The sequence below is a fragment of the Silene latifolia genome, chromosome 5, assembly GCF_048544455.1.
Source record: "Silene latifolia isolate original U9 population chromosome 5, ASM4854445v1, whole genome shotgun sequence".
Lineage (NCBI taxonomy): Eukaryota > Viridiplantae > Streptophyta > Magnoliopsida > Caryophyllales > Caryophyllaceae > Silene > Silene latifolia.
In genome coordinates, this window is record NC_133530.1 from 8,926,510 (window position 1) to 8,947,000 (window position 20,491).

A 20,491-nucleotide genomic window follows, 5' to 3' on the forward strand; every position below is an offset into this window, starting at 1 on the left:
TTTCAGAAAACAAGCTCTAAGATTCACTGAACAAGGTTTGAGATTCACAAAACAAAGTTTGAGATTCACCTAATAAAGAAAAGAGCAAAATAGGTGATTTTAACCACTTATAATGATCAAGTTTCACAAAATAAGCTCTAAGATTCACTGAACAAGGTCTGAGATTCACAAAACAAAGTCTGAGATTCACCTACTAAAGAAAAGAGCAAAATAGGTTATTTTAACCACTTATGATGATCAAGTTTCACAAAACAAGTCTTAAAATTCACTGAATAAGGTATGAGATTCACAAAATAAGGTCTGAGATTCACCAAACAAGGAAAAGAGCAAAAAACGTGATTTTAACCACTTATGATGACCAAGTTTCACAAAACAAGCTCTAAGATTCACTGAACAAGGTCTGAGATTCACAAAATAAGGAAAAGAGGAAAAAACGTGATTTTAACCACTTATGATGACCAAATTTCACAAAACAAGTTCTAAGATTCACTGAACAAGGTCTGAGATTCACAAAACAAAGTCTGAGATTCACCTAATAAAGAAAAGAGCGAAATAGGTGATTTTAACCAATTATGATGATCAAGTTTCACAAAACAAGCCTTAAAGATTCACAAAAAAAAAAAAAAAAAAAAAAAAAAAAAAAAAAAAATTCGGAAAAAAAAAATTTCGAAAAAAAAAATTTGAAAAAAAAAAATTCGAAAAAAAAAATTGAAAAAAAAAATTCGAAAAAAAAAATTTGAAAAAAAAAATTTCGAAAAAAAAAAATCGTGATATTGTATTGTATAGTGCGTGATATTGTTTTATGGACTCATGGACTCAAATATATAGGTGGACTCACCGGATCTTGCCTCGTCATAATGAGGAATTTGTTGAGACCGGCCGCCTCGCCATAATGAGGTGCCTCACCGGATCCGGCCTCTCTCTCTCTCTCTCTCTCTCTCTCTCTCTCTCTCTATATATATATATATATATATATATATATATATATATATATATATATATATAGGCGGGATCCGGTGAGAACGATCACTCGGTGCAAACGGTGAGAACGACCTACAATAGTAATTTAATCAAAAAAATCACGCGTGATTTCGACCAGCTAAACCCGACTGTTTGACCAAAAAATCAACAAAATCTCTTTCTCTCTCTACTTTCCAAAATTTTCCCCCAAATCTAATCAAATATTTTCCGCGAAAACACAAGAAATTCCGCGAAAAACACACAGACTATAGCCGCCAAAATCGACTAAATTGATCGTAATCAATCGTGTTGATCATCTAATTGATGTACTGATATAATACTTTTCTGATTGTTTTGGTGTGATTGATGCATTAACAATCGATTTTGTGATTTCGATTGGCATTCCAGAATTATTTTAATCGTAGAAAATTATGGATGTTGAGGGTTCTAGCGATTTGGGGGAACATACTGATGCGATTGTTCCAGCTACTAGCAATGATATCGTGCAGTCACCGTCTCATCTAGGTATGTACATCTGAAAATCAGATGAGATAAGTCTTTTATATTAATCGTTGCAATAAAATCGTCTGATTGATGTATTTATTGATCATTTTGATGCGTATTCATACTAATTTAAACATATGAAGACAAATTATTACGATTGCTGCACGTGTATCGTTAGCCTGATTGATATTATGAATTGATGAGTCGATGGATATGAACAGTTATCTTACCGTGCGGCTAGTGTATATGATATGCGCTTTGTTTTAGAGTTGATTATTACACTTGCTGATCAAATTTCTTATGCACGCTATACAGTATTCCGTTTGTTTCAATATCATGAATATTAGTGTAATTGATGTATATGCCTTATATGGAAAACGTGCCTGATAGAAGAACGAAACCGCCCTTTATAGACCAACGTTTATGAAAGACATGTATATTAGTATAGTTGATGCGTTTGTGTTTTGTCGGCAAGCGTATCTAGAATTATAATTAAGGGATATACCGATTCGTGTCATAATAAACATTTGACTTTCTCGCTGTGACAAGATTATAAGACATGATTGATGTATCTTGACGCGTCTCGTTAAGTGGTCGATAATGAAAAATACGAAATTTCAGCGATCGTGGCACAACTTTCGAGATAATTTCGTGGTTTTTTGTTTTCTAATTGATTTCGTGCTTTTGACTAAATTAGCGTACACGAAAATTATATTTGTTGTGCATTAGTTATTTGAGCTTCTTGCTTATACCCTTATTGTTCTACTGTGTAGCGTGCATAGATGCAGGCTCACCAATCATTGAGACAAACCCGAAGGAAAGAATACCCGTATGTGCGCCAGAATTGAAGCCTGTTTTGGGTATGATCTTTGATAAACTAGATGATGGGCTAGATTTCTATAAGGCTTATGCTACTAACTCTGGTTTTAAAATGCGAAAGTCGACACAACGAAACGTGGATGGGGTTGTCATGACTAAGTACTGTGTGTGCAGTAAAGCTGGAGAAAGTAAGCCTAGAGGGAAGGTAAAAAAGAGACAAAGAACTAGAATTTTATGTAATGCAAAAATTTTTTTCCGTAGAAATGAAAAAGGTCAATATGTTATTGTTGACTTTCATGAAGGACATACCCATCTCCTCTCAACACCAAACACCGTGGTGCATCTGACTGAGTCACGAGAATTAACCCTTATACATAAATCCATGATTGTTGAGAATTCTAAGGTGAATAAAGGGCCTGTGCAAAGCTTTAGGATGTTCAAAGAATACGTGAAAGGGTATCAAAATGTCGGGGCATCACTTGAGGACTTCAAAAATTTTTGGAGGGATGTGAAAAAATTTATTAAAGGGTATGACGCGCAAATGATGATTGAAAATTTCATGCACAAAAAAGCCATGTGTAGTTTGTACTACTTTGATTTTGATGTTGACGATCGTGGTCGACTATCTAGGGTTTGTTGGTTTGACCCTATAGCTATAAAGAATTACAGTCTTTTTGGTGATATGACGTCTTTTGACACGACGTTTAATATGAACACGTATAAAATGATATTTGCCCCTTTCACGGGGGTTGATCATCACAAAAAATGCGTGTCATTTGGAGCAGGACTTATAAGGAAAGAGACTGATGAGGATTTCGTATGGTTGTTTCAGAATTTTCTAAGTGCAATGAGCAATAAGTATCCTGTATGCATAATTACTGATCAGGATAGGGGCATAAGATCAGGGGTTAAAACAGTGTTCGGGACAAAACTCAAAGATGATATTGCATGTGGCATATCATGAAAAAGCTGCCAGACAAGATCGGAACTACGCTATATCGGGAAACTAACTTCATGAAAGAGTTGTGCTCCTGTGTTTGGGCAGAAGATATCGAACCGTCTGAGTTTGAGGAACGGTGGTGCTCAGTTATATCTTCATACGGGCTGACCGGCAATGAATGGTTAGATACCATGTTTGACAAAAGGGCTTTTGGATCCCACCTATTTCGGGGATTTATTTATGGGTGGACTAATGAGAACCACGTCCGTGTCCGAGTCCGAGAATAGCTTTTTCGGAAATTTCATGAACCCACACTTAACTTTGGTTGAGTTTCTTATGAGGTATGAGAGTGCTATGGATGCTCAAATGATGGAAACAATCTAAATTAATAGCCGAATCAAAGAACTCCTTCCCGATCTAGAGACGCCTCACCCTTTGGAAAAACACGCTTCGAGTTCTACACCCCGATGATGTTTTCTGAATTTAAAAACGAGTGGGTGGTGCCTGTTTCACCCGTGGTGTTAAAATATTAGGGGTTACTACCGGTGACACATCCCCATTATTGATCGTGAAAAAGACAAGGTTTACTATGTTATCTTTATCTCTCGACGAAATGAAAGTGAACTCGCACTTGTAAAAAGTTCGAGAGACATGGAATTTTGTGCCGTCATGCGCTTTACGTGTTGAAAGAACAAGGCCTTGACAATGTTCCAGAACAGTATCTGTTAAGTCGGTGGAGCAAATTGGCAACATGTCAGCCGATTTGTAGTAATGTGCCACATACTTTAATTGAAGATTGTAACTCATTAGATGTTAGACGGCACAAAATTGGTACCTTATGGTCCGAGGTGTTCTCGTGTGTGACGCTCACAACAAAAAACTGAGTATGTTGACGAATTGTCTGGAATTTTGAAAGATTTTAAAGATAAGATAAACGCACAAACCAAAAGACGTCGGAATGTAGTAGTAGTAGTACCATGGGTGATAGGCTGAGAAAGAAGAATAGGGAACTTGAGATGCTCTTAGGAACAAAAATACCAAAGGAAGTGGTTGTCTTACCTCCTGTACAGTCAAAAACAAAAGGGTCTGGAAAAAGAATGATGTCCCAAAGGGAAAAAGCTACAAAAGAACAGAAGAAAGCGGCCAGGAAATGCAATGCTTGCGGAGAGTTAGGATTCCATGATAGTTGGAATTGTCCTGGGAGAGTATGATTCCATGATACAGGTACGCTATTAATTTGATCAAGCTGAAATAGTTTCCTTTCATCTGTTTAATATTTCTGGTGGTAGATGATTGACAGTATCTATATATCCTCTTGATCTGAATATCTGATACCTACGAGGAGTCTTAAAACGCCTCTTTAGCCTCTGGTCTATCCTTTGACTCGTGGAATTGAGTTGTTTTCTGGTGATGACAATTGCAGATGATACCTGTTGCTGCTAATGATGTTGCCTTTTCAGTTCATGCTGTATTAACGACTGTGCAGATTGAATATGTTTAGTTCGTGCTTCATTAAGGGATATTATTGTTGTGTCTAATCAAATTTGTAACCGTTAATGTTTTATAGCATTTGTTCGTTTCAGGAATGAACAACGGAAAAGAGTTGCGGAACACATACCCAAATATAATGAATAATGGCGGGAGGAATTGAGACTTCATTTTTGCTCTGTTATATGGGATTTTTGAACATTTTTTTGTTTTGTTTTTGATCTTTTTTTTTTTTTTTTTTTTTTTTTATAGCATTTGTTTTATAGCACAACATAATAGCGTATCCACATGGATTATATGTGCATCTGGCAAGGCTGAAAGTGTATCTGTCAGAATTGTGGATGGAAACACTTGTTATATCATATACAAGTGAAAGTTTATGGAAGGCTTGCGTTCTAGATATTAAAGAGCTCATGAATCTGCTCATTTTTTGATATGTGAAATGGTAAAAAGTAAACTTTCAGATTTCTTCACAAAAAGCGTGACTATTAACACGACTGTTGCACATGTTTTTCATGAAAATCGTACACATTAGTATTAATTGTGAAAAAACGCAGCGTAACATATTAAAAAACAAAGATTCGCGAACTTAAGTTACATAGACAAAATCCTAATATTGTATGACATCTAATTATCTATTACCTGATGATTTCATTAGACACGATTGATTTCAATAGTCACAAATGATATTGTACAAGGCGTCTTTTAAAAAAAAAAAAAAAGGTTGTTGGTGGGTTGTTAAAGAATATAGTATTGGTATGGTATCACAATTGATGTTGTGGTTATTAACATGTTTGGTAAACATGTTAACACGATTGATGCACATGTTATACACGATGAGCGTGAGTATTAACACGATTGGTGCACATGTTATACATGATCAACATACTTAGTAATTAAAAGAGGTTGCCCGAATCCTAGCCCATTGCCACGTAGCCATCAACATTTGTCTAAACACAGACAGACGGTATGGGATGCATATCCTACATATTATCCACAAAAAGTAGATGCCCTTCCATTACAAACGGTCAAAGCTATCATGATTCCATATCCAACGGGATGCCACAAATGAAAACAACATGAACCAAAGGCGTTTCAAAAGACGCCTTGTACTTAGAAAACCAGATACACAAATAACGTAAAGGTAGTTAATACAATGCAACAAAACCCCAATTACACCATCACAAAGTCCATAAGATGTACATGACGTTTACTAAGCCTACATGTCAGCCACAATCCTGCCAAACGCAAAGCCGCTCCCATGACTTTTAGTAAGCCTACATATCACACATGAGAAAAGAAAACAATGTAAACCTTGCACTTGTACAGATGTGATCAGTTAAAACTAACAATAAAGACAAAATGAAAAATGGGATTTATTTTGAATACCTTACGATTGTTCTCCTGCCAACGTAACAATTTGAGCGCGACGTCCTTCCTAAATCCAGCCAACGCCTTGAAGTTGCTTTTGTCTTCCCACAGACCTCGGTTGCGGCCAGCTTCTAACCATTTGAGGACATGAACGCCGCAATCAAACCTTCGCCAAACAAAACTAGAATAAGTACCAACACAGGCGGCCTTACTTTATCATCCGTGCACAAGACACCCCATGTCCAAAGATACAAAAATCAAATAAAAACATGGGACATTTAAATCGCGACGCACATACTTTTGCATTAAATGTACCTAACAACCGACCTAGTGTGACATACTCAAATGAAAAGTAAATTAAAAAAGATGAGTACTTACATTTTTTGCTGAGAGGAACAATCAGTCGAAAACTTAGCTAGAGGCACCCCTACAAGATGCTTGTAGCCTTTGGACCGGCATAAGATCTGGAAGACATTAGTAACCTAAAACAAAATGATAGATTGAACCTAGTAGTCATGAATCCTCAAGGAAAGCATTATCTGAACGAGAACAATTATAATATTTTTAAAAATATACCACTTCCGCAGCAAGTTGGTGTCGGCACCGGATATCCTTAGGACGTAGTGAGTTCGAGAATATAGTTCGTCTTCATCTCCGGATCACACAATAAGAAACCAGTGTTCATTATCAATGATGGGTATAAAAACCTGTTGACAAAAATAAAAGACGTATGGTATGAATGAAATGGGTTTGATCTTCATAAACGAAAAAAATACATGTGATACATATCCACAAAAGTTAGAAAAAAGAACAATATACTTACGGCTTTCACACACACCCCATCTGTAGGCATATATGATGTTTTGATGTAATTGCGACCAAGATTTTTATCTCGTTGAGGATTGAGATGCTAGAATAGACAAACATATCGATTATTAAGACAAACATTCAAATTGATAATAGAAAGTTAATCACGGATGAGAAGGGTAACACTCACACGTGCAGTAGATGGGATATACAACAAATCTGGCTTTAGCATAGTTGAATAGATCCCGAACATATCGATCACCTAAAATTGAAAAAACGAGTGTTGTTCTATACTACATAAAAATAGAAATAAACACGTACGAAAATTAAGTAGTCACCATACCATATCCGCAACCCACTTCCGGGGTTTCAAAGAGCACATGCCTTCCTTTGTTACTTGACCAAAGCTTGTCTTGACGACTACGTCACTACAAAAATAACATATACACCAACGAAAAAAAGCTTATTATGTGCTACTTCTAACAACACATATAAAGTTGACAAGGTAAACATACTAAAAAGGATGAAACATTACTCTTTAGCTGATTCTCCCGCACGTATAAGGAACACGTAGTCTAACAGGTGCGTGTCAGTATATTCCACTTCTTTTACAGCCGCTTGTTTCCTTTAAAAAACGAAAAAGGACAATATATTTAGTAAGGTTAACGATCACTTGCAAACAAAAAAGAAAACAAAAAAGAAAACAAAAAAAAAAAAGAAAAAGAAAAATAAAAAAATGGGTGCTTGCCCAGATTTGACGTTAAGACGCTTCGCAGCCATCAACACTTGTTTTGATAATTCGTTCTGAGGACACGACAAAACCGCAAAACAAAGATTCATCTTCTGTTTAAGAAGGGTCTTGCCAATTGCACCCCGATCTAGACCGGATGGTTCAATATGTGAAACAATTGTTAATGAGAAAGTTGTGATTGCTTATTTACTAAACGTACATAGCCAAAAAAAAAGGACGTATCTTACATTTATGAACTGAGATTTGAGCAATTGGCGGGACCCCGTATATGTCTCCATGTAACACATCAGATAAATGCCATCATCAACGACGTCAATCACATGCGTTTTGGGGACGAATTCTTCACATGAGAAAAACTGACTCTTAAATCAATGATTTGGAGACCATGTCACATCGAACAAAATCCCTCTGAAAAAAGTCAGATTACAATCAGAAACGTCAACGGAGTGAGAAAACTAAATTAAACGTTTGACAAAGTGAACTGGTGTGCGCAAAAATCATGTTCTCACCACCATGCGAACAGAATCAGAGAAGTCCACTGATTTAGGAAGCATAGGATGAATGACTTCAATCTTTCGAGACACCATGTTAACACGGACGGATGGCTCACGGAGTGTAAAAGGGAACATCATCTGGTTTTAAAACACATATATTAACCTTAGTAGAAACCTAAACAAGACAAAACTGACAAATGATGCTAAAAATAAAAAAATACAGATGCTGAAAGCTCACCAATTTGACGTTATCGTATTCGGTAATATCTTCACATTTGATTCCCTGAAGTTAAACATATTTAACAACCAAAATAAAGTCAGGTAGGACGATAGCAAGAATATCTATATAGGAAAACATAACATTGATAAAATCAAGGTTAAAACAAACATAAATCAATCATAGGGAAACTTACATTATGAGTCACAAAAGCGTATAAACGCAAAGGGGATGAGGCAGCTTTTAACTCCTCTCGCTTGTTCAATAGATTAGCCCATGCATTTATCACATTTGTAGAAATCTTTGTGTCGAGATAAAGGACACTAAATCGTACCTTCTTAGTGGAACAAACGATTCTGAACAATACCTCGTTGAAAATAACAAGACAATCAGAAACAATAGACAAAAAATATAGAAACGTTCTGATATATTAACGAATTACCCCACAAACTGATCACGATTAAACATTAAACTTGAGATTGAAATAGGTTGTAAAAAAGAAAGATTATAAATACCTTTCATCAGATCCTTCCTCAAAAACCAAGTCGAAACATCTTTCTCCCATTGGCTCAATTCGGAAAACATGGATATATTCCTTTGAATAAAAGGTGACTTGTATACGTTTGGAACAACTACACCTCTCTTGGTCTCTATGTTAGCAGCATGGTGGACTACGTGAACTGATTCAACAGGTTCATTAGGACAATCGGGAGAAGCAACAGTGCATTAGGAGCAAAGCAGACGGGGAAACAACGATTGCGAAGGACAGTCCGGAGAACCACCGGCTGCGATTTATCTTGAGATTGAAATAGATTGAAGGTCGGGAACTCGGGAGCAACTCGTCTTTTCTTTTGGTACAGTACATCCACCGGATCCTTGTTGAACGCGTTACCCAACGCGATGGCCGCCGCCACAAAGGTAGGATCGTTCCAACAAGGATCGTCATTCTTTGCGCTTTCCTGGTGTAGATGGAACACGACCGCCATGGACCGCGGAGGCGACCTACCCCCGTAGTAGACGTATCCTTAACAAAGTGTGTGAATCGCTCCCGAACCCGGGCAAAGCAGCAGATTCATCGATGCGCTTTGTCACGCCACCAACAACTGGGTCACCCCGTCCGCGATCCACTTTTGTCCCAACCTCATCTTCAGTACACCAGTGGTGTTAATCGGAAACCCCTAGTAGAGAGTCTGCCATGGCGACAAATGACAAACAACTGCAGAATCGGCATTATACGCTTGCGCATTAATAGAATCTGAAATTCCAAATGCGTAGCAAGGGCTTTATTTGTGTTTGCCAACGTTTCAATGCAAGAACTGACGTGTGATCTGTTGGCATCGTGCCCATCACGTCCATTGTTGTCGACGCGTCATCTTCGTCATTACCAACAATATCATCATCCTCGGACACAACATCGTGTCTTTGATCGCCACGGCTCTCCACATACCCAGGACCAAAGCAATCTGGGTGCTTTACCAACTGTGAATCAATAAAACCAGAACCAAACCGATGAGCTTCCCTTTTTTCTCTAGATATTCGCAAAGAAATCGCTTCCTTCGTCCATGTACATAATGTTGGGAACACCGCAGAATCGTTCTAGCCTTAAAACCGACCTATCGAGGTAAATGAAAATTAAAACCATGATAGGACCTTTATAGATCTTCTTACGCTCTCTCATTGGCCTCCTTCTCCTTATCATCTCTCCACTGTTCAACACTTGCAATCAAGTTTCTTCGGGTAAAATCGCACCATCTCGGTTTGGAATCACGGAGACATCACTCAAACACTTGAGTATTCGCACACTTGGAACACTTCCCTTAATTCCCATAAGAAACGCAGACACAACATATACGATAAAATTTCTCTTGAAATCATCCCCACCTTGTCTCTGTTCAGCCATCTTATTCAATAGGTGGGTGTAGGTAACTTTGTCAACACCCTCAAACCGAGACTTCCATGCAAAGAACCATCTCTACAAACACCTCGTGCCTGGTCAAAACGAGTGGCTTGCACTACTTCTACCTCACCCATAGGTAACCCTGTGGCAAGATGAACATCTTCATCCCGAATAGGCAACTGGTTGTTTAATAGGGAAGACGTGAATGGATCAAATCCGGAGACAAGCCAGTGTGCTAACTGCCCGGGAAGCATATCCGTTTTAAGGCACAATATACCGCCAAAGCCCATCTCTTGAATATCTGAGATTTGATTGTCGGAGAGGCCACTATTGATGAAATTTAAAAGACCACTAGGACTCATCCTTGTTTTCAATACCGGAAAATCTTCGGAAGGATCACATCCAGCTTGTTGCATACTTGAGACATGGACTGCTCGATGTCTGCTTGTCCCTTCTCCATCTAGTGCCGATGTTTCTAAACGTGTTCTCTTCATAATGACACCTGTTATCATAAAAAATGTAGATGTCAAATGTAATCAATGTACCTAAATAACAACAAATGCGTATGGACATATGTGATAAACTGAACCTATATAACACGGTCTGAAAACACATAGTAACCTCATTGTAAAGGATCAAGCGAAACAAAAATAAGCCATGTAAAAAGGTTTCCAGAAACAATATGCATAGGTACATTTATACACACAACATAAACTAAAAGACGTATCCAGCAACTCATTCAACGTACATATAACCCGTAATGACGTACATGACCGGCACATAACCCAATAAATGAACAAAACTCACATCAACACACAAACAATCCATGAAAAAAAAACTCTCCCTACATACCAAGGGCATCACAGATATGTTAAAGCGGGAAAAAATAAAATGCAAAACAAATGAAGATGTGGTCCCCCTCTTGAAAAGGGCACTGATGTAGTCATTGTTATTAAACTCAAAAATAACATACGTATGGGCTAAATAGACGTGATTAACGAGTATTAAAGTGCACCTACACCCTAAACTACACATTAAGTGTAAAACACCAACTGAAACACACAACAAAACAAAAACAAATAAATAAAATAATACAAACAGTCAAAAAAATCATATACCGCACACACAAACTTATGCCAAGCATACAAAAATGCCACAAATACGTAGGACATATCGTAAAGACAAACACCACATGAATGTACCTATGAACTGACAATGTGTGACTGATAACAGTTCTGACGTACCTAGGCGATCTGATACCATTAAAATGTATGAAAAAGGCATATAACACACACAAGCTTAAATCTGAAGTAAACACAAGGACATAACGTGGAAAACACACACAAAATTAGCTCAACAAGAAAAAACAACAACTAGAAGGTTGTAAACAACACAAATCTCAGAAAGAAAAACATCAAAACTTCAATCGTGTTAAACTTAGAGTGCTAAACAAAGAAAACAAGGAGGAAAAAATGTAAAATCACACCAAGACGACGATGCTCCTAAGTTGAAACAAAACAAAAACTCGTATGCAACCGAACGGAAGTAAGTATCAAATAAAATCAATGAATAATCCGAACATAAACAAAAATATACCTAAAATTAACCACGACAGTAATAACAAATACCTAATTAATAGATTCTCAACCGTAACGCAGATAAACCTGCATTGATGATTCCGAAAGACAACAACAAAGATAGATTCAGCTTATCAAAGGATAATTCAGCTTAATAAAAGAAATTATCGAAGAAATAGGCATAAACAACTACAAGTTGAAGATCAAAACATACCAGAATACTTGCGGATTTTATAGAAAATAGAGCGATTAAGTAGAGCAGAACGTGAAAACGGCAGTCGAATGATAATCAATCATCATTATCAACAATTAATCCACCGCAAATTGAAGAACAACTGATTTAGGGAAGAAATTAGGTAAACCTGCATTAATGATTTGAAAGACAAATACGAAGTTAGATTCACTTATTAAAGGATAACTCGAAACAATAAAACAAAAAAAAAACGAAGAAATAGACATTAACAACTAAAAGTTGAAGATCAAATCATACCTAATTACTTGCGAAATCCATGGAAATACAACGATTAAAGGAATTATAACGAAAAACGGCAAGCGAATCATAATCATTCATTGTTAACAACAAGTAATGCACCGGAAATTGATGACGAAATGATTTGGGGAAGAAATTAGGGTTTATGGTGATTTGGGGAAAAATGTAGAGAGAAGAGCGAAAGCGAAAAAAATGAGAGGAGAGAGAAGGAAATGATAAAATCTCACAAATATATATGAACCGCGTAAAATTTAAAAAATTAACAAAACCGTGTAATAACTGTTATAAAATCCTACTATTGTAGGTCGTTCTCACCGTTTGCACCGAGTGATCGTTCTCACCGGATCCTAAATCTATATATATATATATATATATATATATATATATATATATATATATATATATATATATGATGAACCTAGCGAATTAATGACATGAATTTAATAAATAACTAGTTTTAAACCCGTGCAAAATTGCACGGGTATGTATTTAGGCCGATATTAATGTTTTTGAATGTATTTTTTTTTTTTTTTTGCATTTCTATTGTAATTATCTAAGCTAGTTGGTCTAAATCAGCGATCTACATAATTAATGTTTAAACGTGTTACAAATACGTGTTCACATGCAATGTAATTTATTTGCATTATATGTAATTCAATCCCGTAATTAAATGTAATTCCTTCTCGTAATTATTTAATTTTATTATTATTTAATTATTATTTTTAAAATTATGTAATTCATTTATTTGTAATTAGTTTCATTTATTCCGATTTGTAATTCATTCCGCTTATATGCCATTGATTTCATTTATTCGAAATGTATACAATTATTTCATAGTATTTGTTCTAAGACAGAATTTGTCGCATGTTTGTATAGCCGGAATTCTGAAGAAATAAATACATGCACACTAACGGGTCCCACCATAACATGTATTTTCAAAAAAAAGGTTGAATTAATGACGTGGCACATACTGGATTGAGTATTGTCATATAGGAATAATGTACCTCCAATGATAAAGATAAGATTGAAATATACATCACATGTCATATAGGAATAATGTACCTCCAATGAAAATAAAATGTACCTTCGACATAAATTTATTGTACGTACATTTTTCATTAAAATAATATGACTTATAACAAATGTAAATTTTATAATAATTATGTAAATAAAAGTACAAATTATCATAAGTACATACGATATTTTGTTCAATCTTTATCAAATATATTTAACTAACTAAGCATTACATTGATTTTATACTGAATGTACATTGTATATAAGTTAGAAGTACATTTAATAATTATTATATGTACATATTGTTTTAACTCAGGTCTTAACATACATACATATATCAAAAGAGATACAAAAATAGCAACAAGATGCTTGTGACATAGTGGTAAAAGCTAGCGCATCTCAACCAAGAGGTTTTGGGTTCAAGCCTCACTAACAACTTTTTTGAGGTTTCACTTAATGGTTTATCATCTTTGACTACTGGCCGCTGACCAATCGCAGGCCACTGCCAACCACCATTGACCGTTGACTGAATTTGTCCGGTCGTTGACCTTCATTGACCGGTGGCGTTGACTTGACCGGCGGCCAAACCACCGTTGTTGACCGCCATTGACCGGTGGCGTTGACTTTTCCGGTGGGTCAATGTCGGTCAATGGATTGGGTGTGATAAGTGGTTGTATAATAGAGTTAATCACAACCCTTAAATTAGATTTAGTGGAGTTAAATCTAATGGTTGAAAAGTGTTTTCACTGTTCTCACCTAAAGGATTGTTCTCATATGATCCCAAATCATAAAATAATAATAATAATAATAATAATAATAATAATAATAATAATATAATAAATATTTAAAATAAATCTTAATATAATAATAAAAATCTTAGATAAATTAATATAACAATAAGAATATAAAATAAGAATAATAATATTAATGTTGAAATAAACTAATCTGAACTGAAATGAACAGAACTGAATTGAACTGATCTGAACTGAACTGAACTGAATGGAGCTGAACTGAACTGAACCGAATTTAATAGAGCTGAACTGAATTTATTAGAACTGAAATTAAGTCCAAAATAACAAAGCCTAAGTTCAGTTCAGTTCAGACAATTTCAGTTCAAAAGAAGAGGGCCTAAATAAAGTAGCGACTTTTCCCTATTATATTCAGCATTTTATGTTTTTTCCTGAGTAAAGGTAAAATCGCTACGTGGGTCATCGACGTTACCCTAAAAACAGTATGGAAACATCAAAACAATGATTCTTGTTGAAAAATCATGAGCAAGTTACATATAATCATCGTAGAGATTAGAGAATGGAGTAAGTCATGACGAGTTAAGTAGAGATCTCTATATATACTAATTAGAGCTGATCATATGGCCCAGGCCCAGGCCCGCTAGCCCGACCCGGCCTAACTCGATTTTTTCTCGGGCTTGGGCCTCGATTTTAGGCCCGAAAAGCCCACGGCCTGAAGCCCATGGTCCGATTTAATAAAATAGGGTCGGGTTTGGGCCGCCTTTACGGCCCGAATTTTTGCCCGGCCCGGCCCGAACATATAAAACATTTGTGAATATGTACAATTTAAGAATGTTAATAAGCATTTAGTAAAATAATTAACCAATCATTGTTGTATTGTAAATAAGCCGTAGTCACTTGTTTACATGTATTAGTTTGATATGGCTTAGTATTTTCTTTTACGGGTATTTATAATTTTATATGATAAAAAATGAGCTAATGATTTTACTTCACACTAGTGCGATAAATTGTTTATTATTATCGACGTGCTAAGTCAATGTTTTTGAGCCTAAAGAACAACAAATATCAAATCAATTACAACACTATAGCAACATACAGCGAACACCGCACTAAAATATATTATTGCACTACTAAAAATTATGCATTTAGTTTGTATGAGTCGCCTTATACAGTAGGTTCATAAAAGCTACATTAGGTTACTACTTTTAATTGACAATACTCGAAAAAATCACATAATTTTATACGAAAATTTTGATAACAAATACACAAAGTATCTAACTTCATAATAGGGATTTCTAAACTTATTTCAAGAGGAGAAATATTTAGCCCGAATTGGCCCGAAAGCCCGCTTTAAGTTCGTATGGGCCGAGTTTCGGCCGATAAAATAGGCTTGCACTTGTAGCCCAACCCGGTCCGACCCGCACCATTGGGTTTATTTTAATGCTTGGGTCCGGCCCAAACCCATCCCAACCCGGCCCATGATCACCTCTAATACTAAATTACTAATATACATATGCCAATATGCCAACCAAATCACTCACACAATTAACAATTCATTCAACGTCCATTTATCCAAAACATTAAAAATAAATAAAAATGAGTCATTTTCTTGTTCTTCTACTATTGTGTGTTTGGCTGACCTACTTTAGCAGTCATGCTAGATCAGGGATTGTCCATAATAATCCCCCTACTACTAAGAGAATTAAATTTTCTCTCCAAAAAACATTTAGCTAAATAAGGTAATAAATAAAATTTTCTTTCATTACATTATTGTCTTTTCAATGGATATATATTCTTATAAATACACTCTAATTTTTTAAAATAAATTCATAATTATGATTTTTCATTAAAATAAAATAAAATTGATATTAAATTATGAAGTATAAATTGCTAAATTTTTCAGTAATGCAACAATTGTTGTTGTAGAGAATATATAACTTGTCGCATGCTTACTGTTAGCTTTGTGACAAAAAACATTCACTAAAAAAAATTCACAATTTAAATAATTTTTTTTTAATTAGTTTTCCATTTCAATTTTTTTATTTCATATCAAAATACAATGGAGTGAACTGATAAATATTAATAAGGTGCAAGTTTTAAAAGTATAAATCCTTCTATATACTAAGGGGGCATTTGGTATTGGAAAGGGAAAGAAAATGGAATCAAGAAAAGGTAAGAGAGGGAAAGGAATGAGATCACTCGAAATATATCTTATTGTTTGGTTAGCTTTATCAAAGGGAATAAGACAATTAACACGACCACTTGTTTAATTATCCACCACCACAACTAGCAAGAACGGCCTTCGCCCCTTACCCACAACGACTGTCGGATGCCGGCGACACCACTATCGTCACCGGCGGGCCCCTGCATCACTCTTTGTACCGTGCACCACCCCACAATACTTCCTCCTAACATCACGAAAAACTATCTCCTACCACCGGAATCCACTCTCTCACCTATAAAAATACTAGATTTGGTGTTTCTATGAGTGTGGGAGTGAATTTCGGTGGTAGAGGAGGGCTTTTTGTGGTTTTCGAGTGATGTTTATGGTGGGGTTTTGTAATGAGGGCTGATGGTATCAAATCTTAACCTCGCAAGTGAACGAGTTCGTTGCACTAATTGAGGGTCAAATCCACAAGGAGCATGGGAGAATACTAATCGTTCTAAACCTTTCGTTTAGCTAAGTCGACAATAATTGAGATGAAAATTTTGCAAATCAACTAAACTAACTAAACTAAGATGCAATTGAACTAATTATGGAAATAAAGCAAGCAAATGAAAATGATGTAATTCAAGGAATTAAAATCCTAGGACCTGATTTTCACCAACAATTCATAATTCATCATCATGATTCCCTTAGCTAGTTATTGGGACAATATGTAAGGAGGAGATGACTCTGATTCACCTAATACCATCTCTCGGGTTCGCATTAGGACACTAGTTCTCCCAACCCCCTCCCTTTCGGTCTCGGAGGTCGGAATCCTAAGGTAGAGGCCTGACTACCCTAGAAACGTGCACTTCTCTAAGGTATCCTAGCATCTCCTAAGTCCATCAAGCCCTCATCATTTTCCAGGTCATCCAACTCCTTCTCTCGAAGGTCGAATTCAAACATTAGTCTAGAGGTGCCCTCCATTGGTTCTCCCTTTCGATCTCAGCCTAGGTTAGCAATATGACCAATTTCCGGGTACCCGATTCCCGACCTAACCAACTTTCGTTGGTGGGAAAGGGTCACTGATATATGATTCATTTGCACCGAATTTCCCTTCTTCTTTCATGCAAACCGACTCGTATCGAGTCGGTTTGGTGCGCCCTATCTTGCATTTTGTGCCCGATACCCGTACTTGTGATTATGTGTGTCCCTCTTGCAGGAACCAAGGAGGTCATAGAGGAATCGGGGCAAGAAAGGCAATTCTATGCTTAAGCATGAAGAAAAGGGAAGTGAAGAGCTGATGCAGTGTTCTCTGCTGGCAGCCGGTCCACCGGCAGGGGACACTACCTTAAGAAGAAGAGGAAGAAAAAGAGCTGAAGAGGTGTTCTCTGCCGGCAGGCCGACAACCGGTTTACCGGCAGGGAACACACTCCCAACACTTAGCCATTTTTGAGGAGATTTTTGGAGCAAATTGAGAAGAGCTCGCTACCGGCACATGTGGCCGGCAGTCGGGCAACCGGCATGGAGAAACAAGCCTTGAATAATTGAAGAAAAAGTCTAGATTGGGGATTCTCTGCCGGCAGGTCGACAACCTGTCCACCGGCAGAGAAAACACCAGGTCTAATCGCCTCAAAATTGGAAGATGTCGCTGCCGGCAGACATAGCCGACAGCCGGTTGACCGGCACAGGACGACAATTGCGGAAATGGGCTTTATCTCATTTCTTTCCTCTAATCCAATGCAATAGTATAAATACCCCCTTCCCTAATCAGTTGTACACACAACCATAGATCTAGAATTACTCTCCTATTTAGAACACAAACCCTTAATCAAAGTTTGAATCTTTCTTCAATTAATCTTTAATCTCTTGTTATTATAATTTAGAAGTAATTTAGTTGGGTTGTTTACATTTCATAATCGGGTTGTAACCTGGAATTCATTGAAGTTTGTTCTTCCATCTATTCAAAGATTGCAACTTTGCCTTATGTTTGGTATAATCCTTCTTTACTTTTGTTTATGGTTCATTTCTTTACATTTTAACTAGTATAATTGATAGTAATTGCAACCATGTTTCCTCTTTGTTGTTCTATGTTAAATTCTTCATCTTTTGTGGTTGTTTAAATTCCCATGAGTGAGTAGTGTCTTGCTAGGATGAAGGGGGATCCTTTGTAGCATTAAGGAAGGGGTTTTGGCATGGATTAGTAGTAATTCTTTGGTTGTTTACATGCATCACTTGTTATGCCCATAAAGTGTTTGATGAATTGCCCAAATGAGTAAGTTGAGTAATTCTACTAACAATCCATCCACTAATTGAGTGAGTAACTTGATTAGCAACTAGGATTTGATAACAAGTATGAGTTAGGTTGATTGAATGAGTAAGTCGATTAATCTTAACTTGAGAGTAGAGTTTAAATCGTGAGATTAAATCTACTTGTTGTGATAGCCTAGATAACTACTAATTCATGCCTATATCCCCCTCCTTGCTATTTGGGTGAACTCGATCGTCCTAGTTTCCTAATATTTGTGGATACCTCATTTCTGCACCTCCCACAAACCACCTGGTGATGATTGGGCCGCATGTTTGATACGCGGAACGATTTGAGACAGTTCGTAAGTTTATCGTCAAGTGATTGCTCAAACACTAATGTCTACCTCTTAGTTGTCATCTACGTGCCGATACGGTCGTTTTGACAGTAATTAGAGTACATTTGGAGTCCGGTTCTAAAACCGTCTTCATTTTCTGATAATTGTTAAATCCCGAGTCAGAATGTTCTGGAATGTTCCGGATATTTCTATTCCTTATTTTAATAAATATTTCACAATCTTTATCCTTTGGTAAACAATTTCCCGTAATATTCATATAAAATATTAAGGAAAACCATATTATTCCGTCCTTCCATAACTTAAACACGGAAATCTTTCTTCCGCGGGAGGAAACCACTTGGTAACAGACGCAGCAGGTGCTGCGCCTCTTCCAAGAGACGCAGTGGTTGCTGCGCCCCTTCACAGGTCCTATTCTGCGTAGTTTTCGTATCTTTTTCATATCTTTCCGAGATTCACTTCCAAAGACTCTCTGAAACCCTATTTCCTTCACGTGATTAGTATAAATAGGAGCCTTTGCTCCTCATATTTATCACGCGAGTGTCCGCCCTTCTCTTCTCCCTTTGCATTCTAGACCTTTGTTCTTACTTTTTGGCGCCTACGTGTTTGATCTTTCGACCACGTAAGCTCGGATCCTTCTGAGTACCAGCCTCGTTTGCATGACCGACCAATTTGACCAACTCCACAATAATCAACTTAATCAATCTGTTTAATTTCCTCTTACGAGGGCACTTTCTTTACATTCGCGTCGAGCATCACTAATCGATATCTTAGTCCTTCTCGTTTCGTCAAACATGTAAGTCTGAGGGTGTAATTTCCTCTTTTATTTATTGTATTTTACTTTTTGTATCACAATTGTAAGGTTTATGTCGAAAATACCTCTTAAAACCGATTTATAAAACCTTCTTTAAAAACCCTTTTTACGGATTTCCAGTAGACAGACGTCGAGAAAGGACGCAGCAACTGATGCGCCTCTTCGAAGGAGCGCAGTTCCTGCTGCGCCTCTTCGTGAGGCTTCCGCAGTTCCTGCTTCCTTTCTTCTTCCTTCGTCCTCTGTAATTCGTTCGTCTTTTATTTGTTTCGATTGTTTCTCTTTAATTCTTCGATATAATAGTCTAATAATTTCATGTATATTATTTATCACTCATTCACATGTTTAGTTCATTAATTCCGACTTAAATCCCTTATAATTCATATTTGCGGGTTTTCGTCATTAAATTCAATCCGGGTTGTAGGAATTCAATTCTTTCATATTGAGTTTCTGGAATTCAACCTTTGATATATTTTCATCTGTCAATTATCATATTCATTGTTAATTCGCCGTTAAATCATCCTAATTAGCTTGTTTAATTTGTTTAGCTTGTAATTAATATCATTAATCTTGTAATTAATTCGTTTAATTTCGTCTCATCCATGTTTTATTGTTTCTATGACCCTAATCGCATGTAATAACCTTTTAAATCACTTCCATCCGAGTAAATAATTCTAATCAATCTTTAGATTTGCTAATGAGTATTAACAACACCCAATTCCGGCTTCACAGCCAGAATTCAGGCCAGGAACAGACGCAGCAACTGCTGCGCCTATTCCAAAGGACGCAGCTCTGCTGCGCCTGTTCCGGGTTGAATTCTGTCCCTGAATTCTGTTTCTGCCTTGACTTAATT

At 36.6% G+C, this 20,491-nt stretch overlaps 2 protein-coding genes across 2 annotated transcripts; one reads left to right on the forward strand and one right to left on the reverse strand.

Annotated features, from left to right (window-relative positions):
* Window positions 1–1,391: 1,391 nt before the first annotated feature.
* Window positions 1,392–3,247, forward strand: LOC141654775 (protein FAR1-RELATED SEQUENCE 5-like). Its single transcript, XM_074461890.1, has 2 exons — window positions 1,392–1,485; window positions 2,238–3,247. The coding sequence occupies exons 1-2, from the start codon at window positions 1,392–1,394 to the stop codon at window positions 3,245–3,247; spliced, it is 1,104 nt and encodes a 367-aa protein (XP_074317991.1).
* A 3,494-nt stretch (window positions 3,248–6,741) lies between these two features.
* Window positions 6,742–8,227, reverse strand: LOC141654776 (uncharacterized). Its single transcript, XM_074461891.1, has 8 exons — window positions 8,150–8,227; window positions 8,025–8,048; window positions 7,638–7,693; window positions 7,425–7,514; window positions 7,233–7,317; window positions 7,080–7,151; window positions 6,906–6,992; window positions 6,742–6,789 (listed from the first exon to the last, which is right to left on the reverse strand). The coding sequence occupies exons 1-8, from the start codon at window positions 8,225–8,227 to the stop codon at window positions 6,742–6,744; spliced, it is 540 nt and encodes a 179-aa protein (XP_074317992.1).
* Between the last annotated feature and the right edge of the window lie 12,264 nt (window positions 8,228–20,491).

Excerpts from the sequence above, each read along its gene's own strand:
- LOC141654776 (XM_074461891.1), bottom strand. The coding sequence starts at position 8,227 with ATGGTGTCTCGAAAGATTGAAGTCATTCATCCTATGCTTCCTAAATCA. Across the intron at positions 8,049-8,149 it reads CTGATTCTGTTCGCATGGTG|AGGGATTTTGTTCGATGTGA; the intron begins GTGAGAACATGA and ends GACTTTTTTCAG. Across the intron at positions 7,152-7,232 it reads GGAAGTGGGTTGCGGATATG|GTGATCGATATGTTCGGGAT; the intron begins GTATGGTGACTA and ends TTTCAATTTTAG.
- LOC141654775 (XM_074461890.1), top strand. The coding sequence starts at position 1,392 with ATGGATGTTGAGGGTTCTAGCGATTTGGGGGAACATACTGATGCGATT. Across the intron at positions 1,486-2,237 it reads GCAGTCACCGTCTCATCTAG|CGTGCATAGATGCAGGCTCA; the intron begins GTATGTACATCT and ends TCTACTGTGTAG.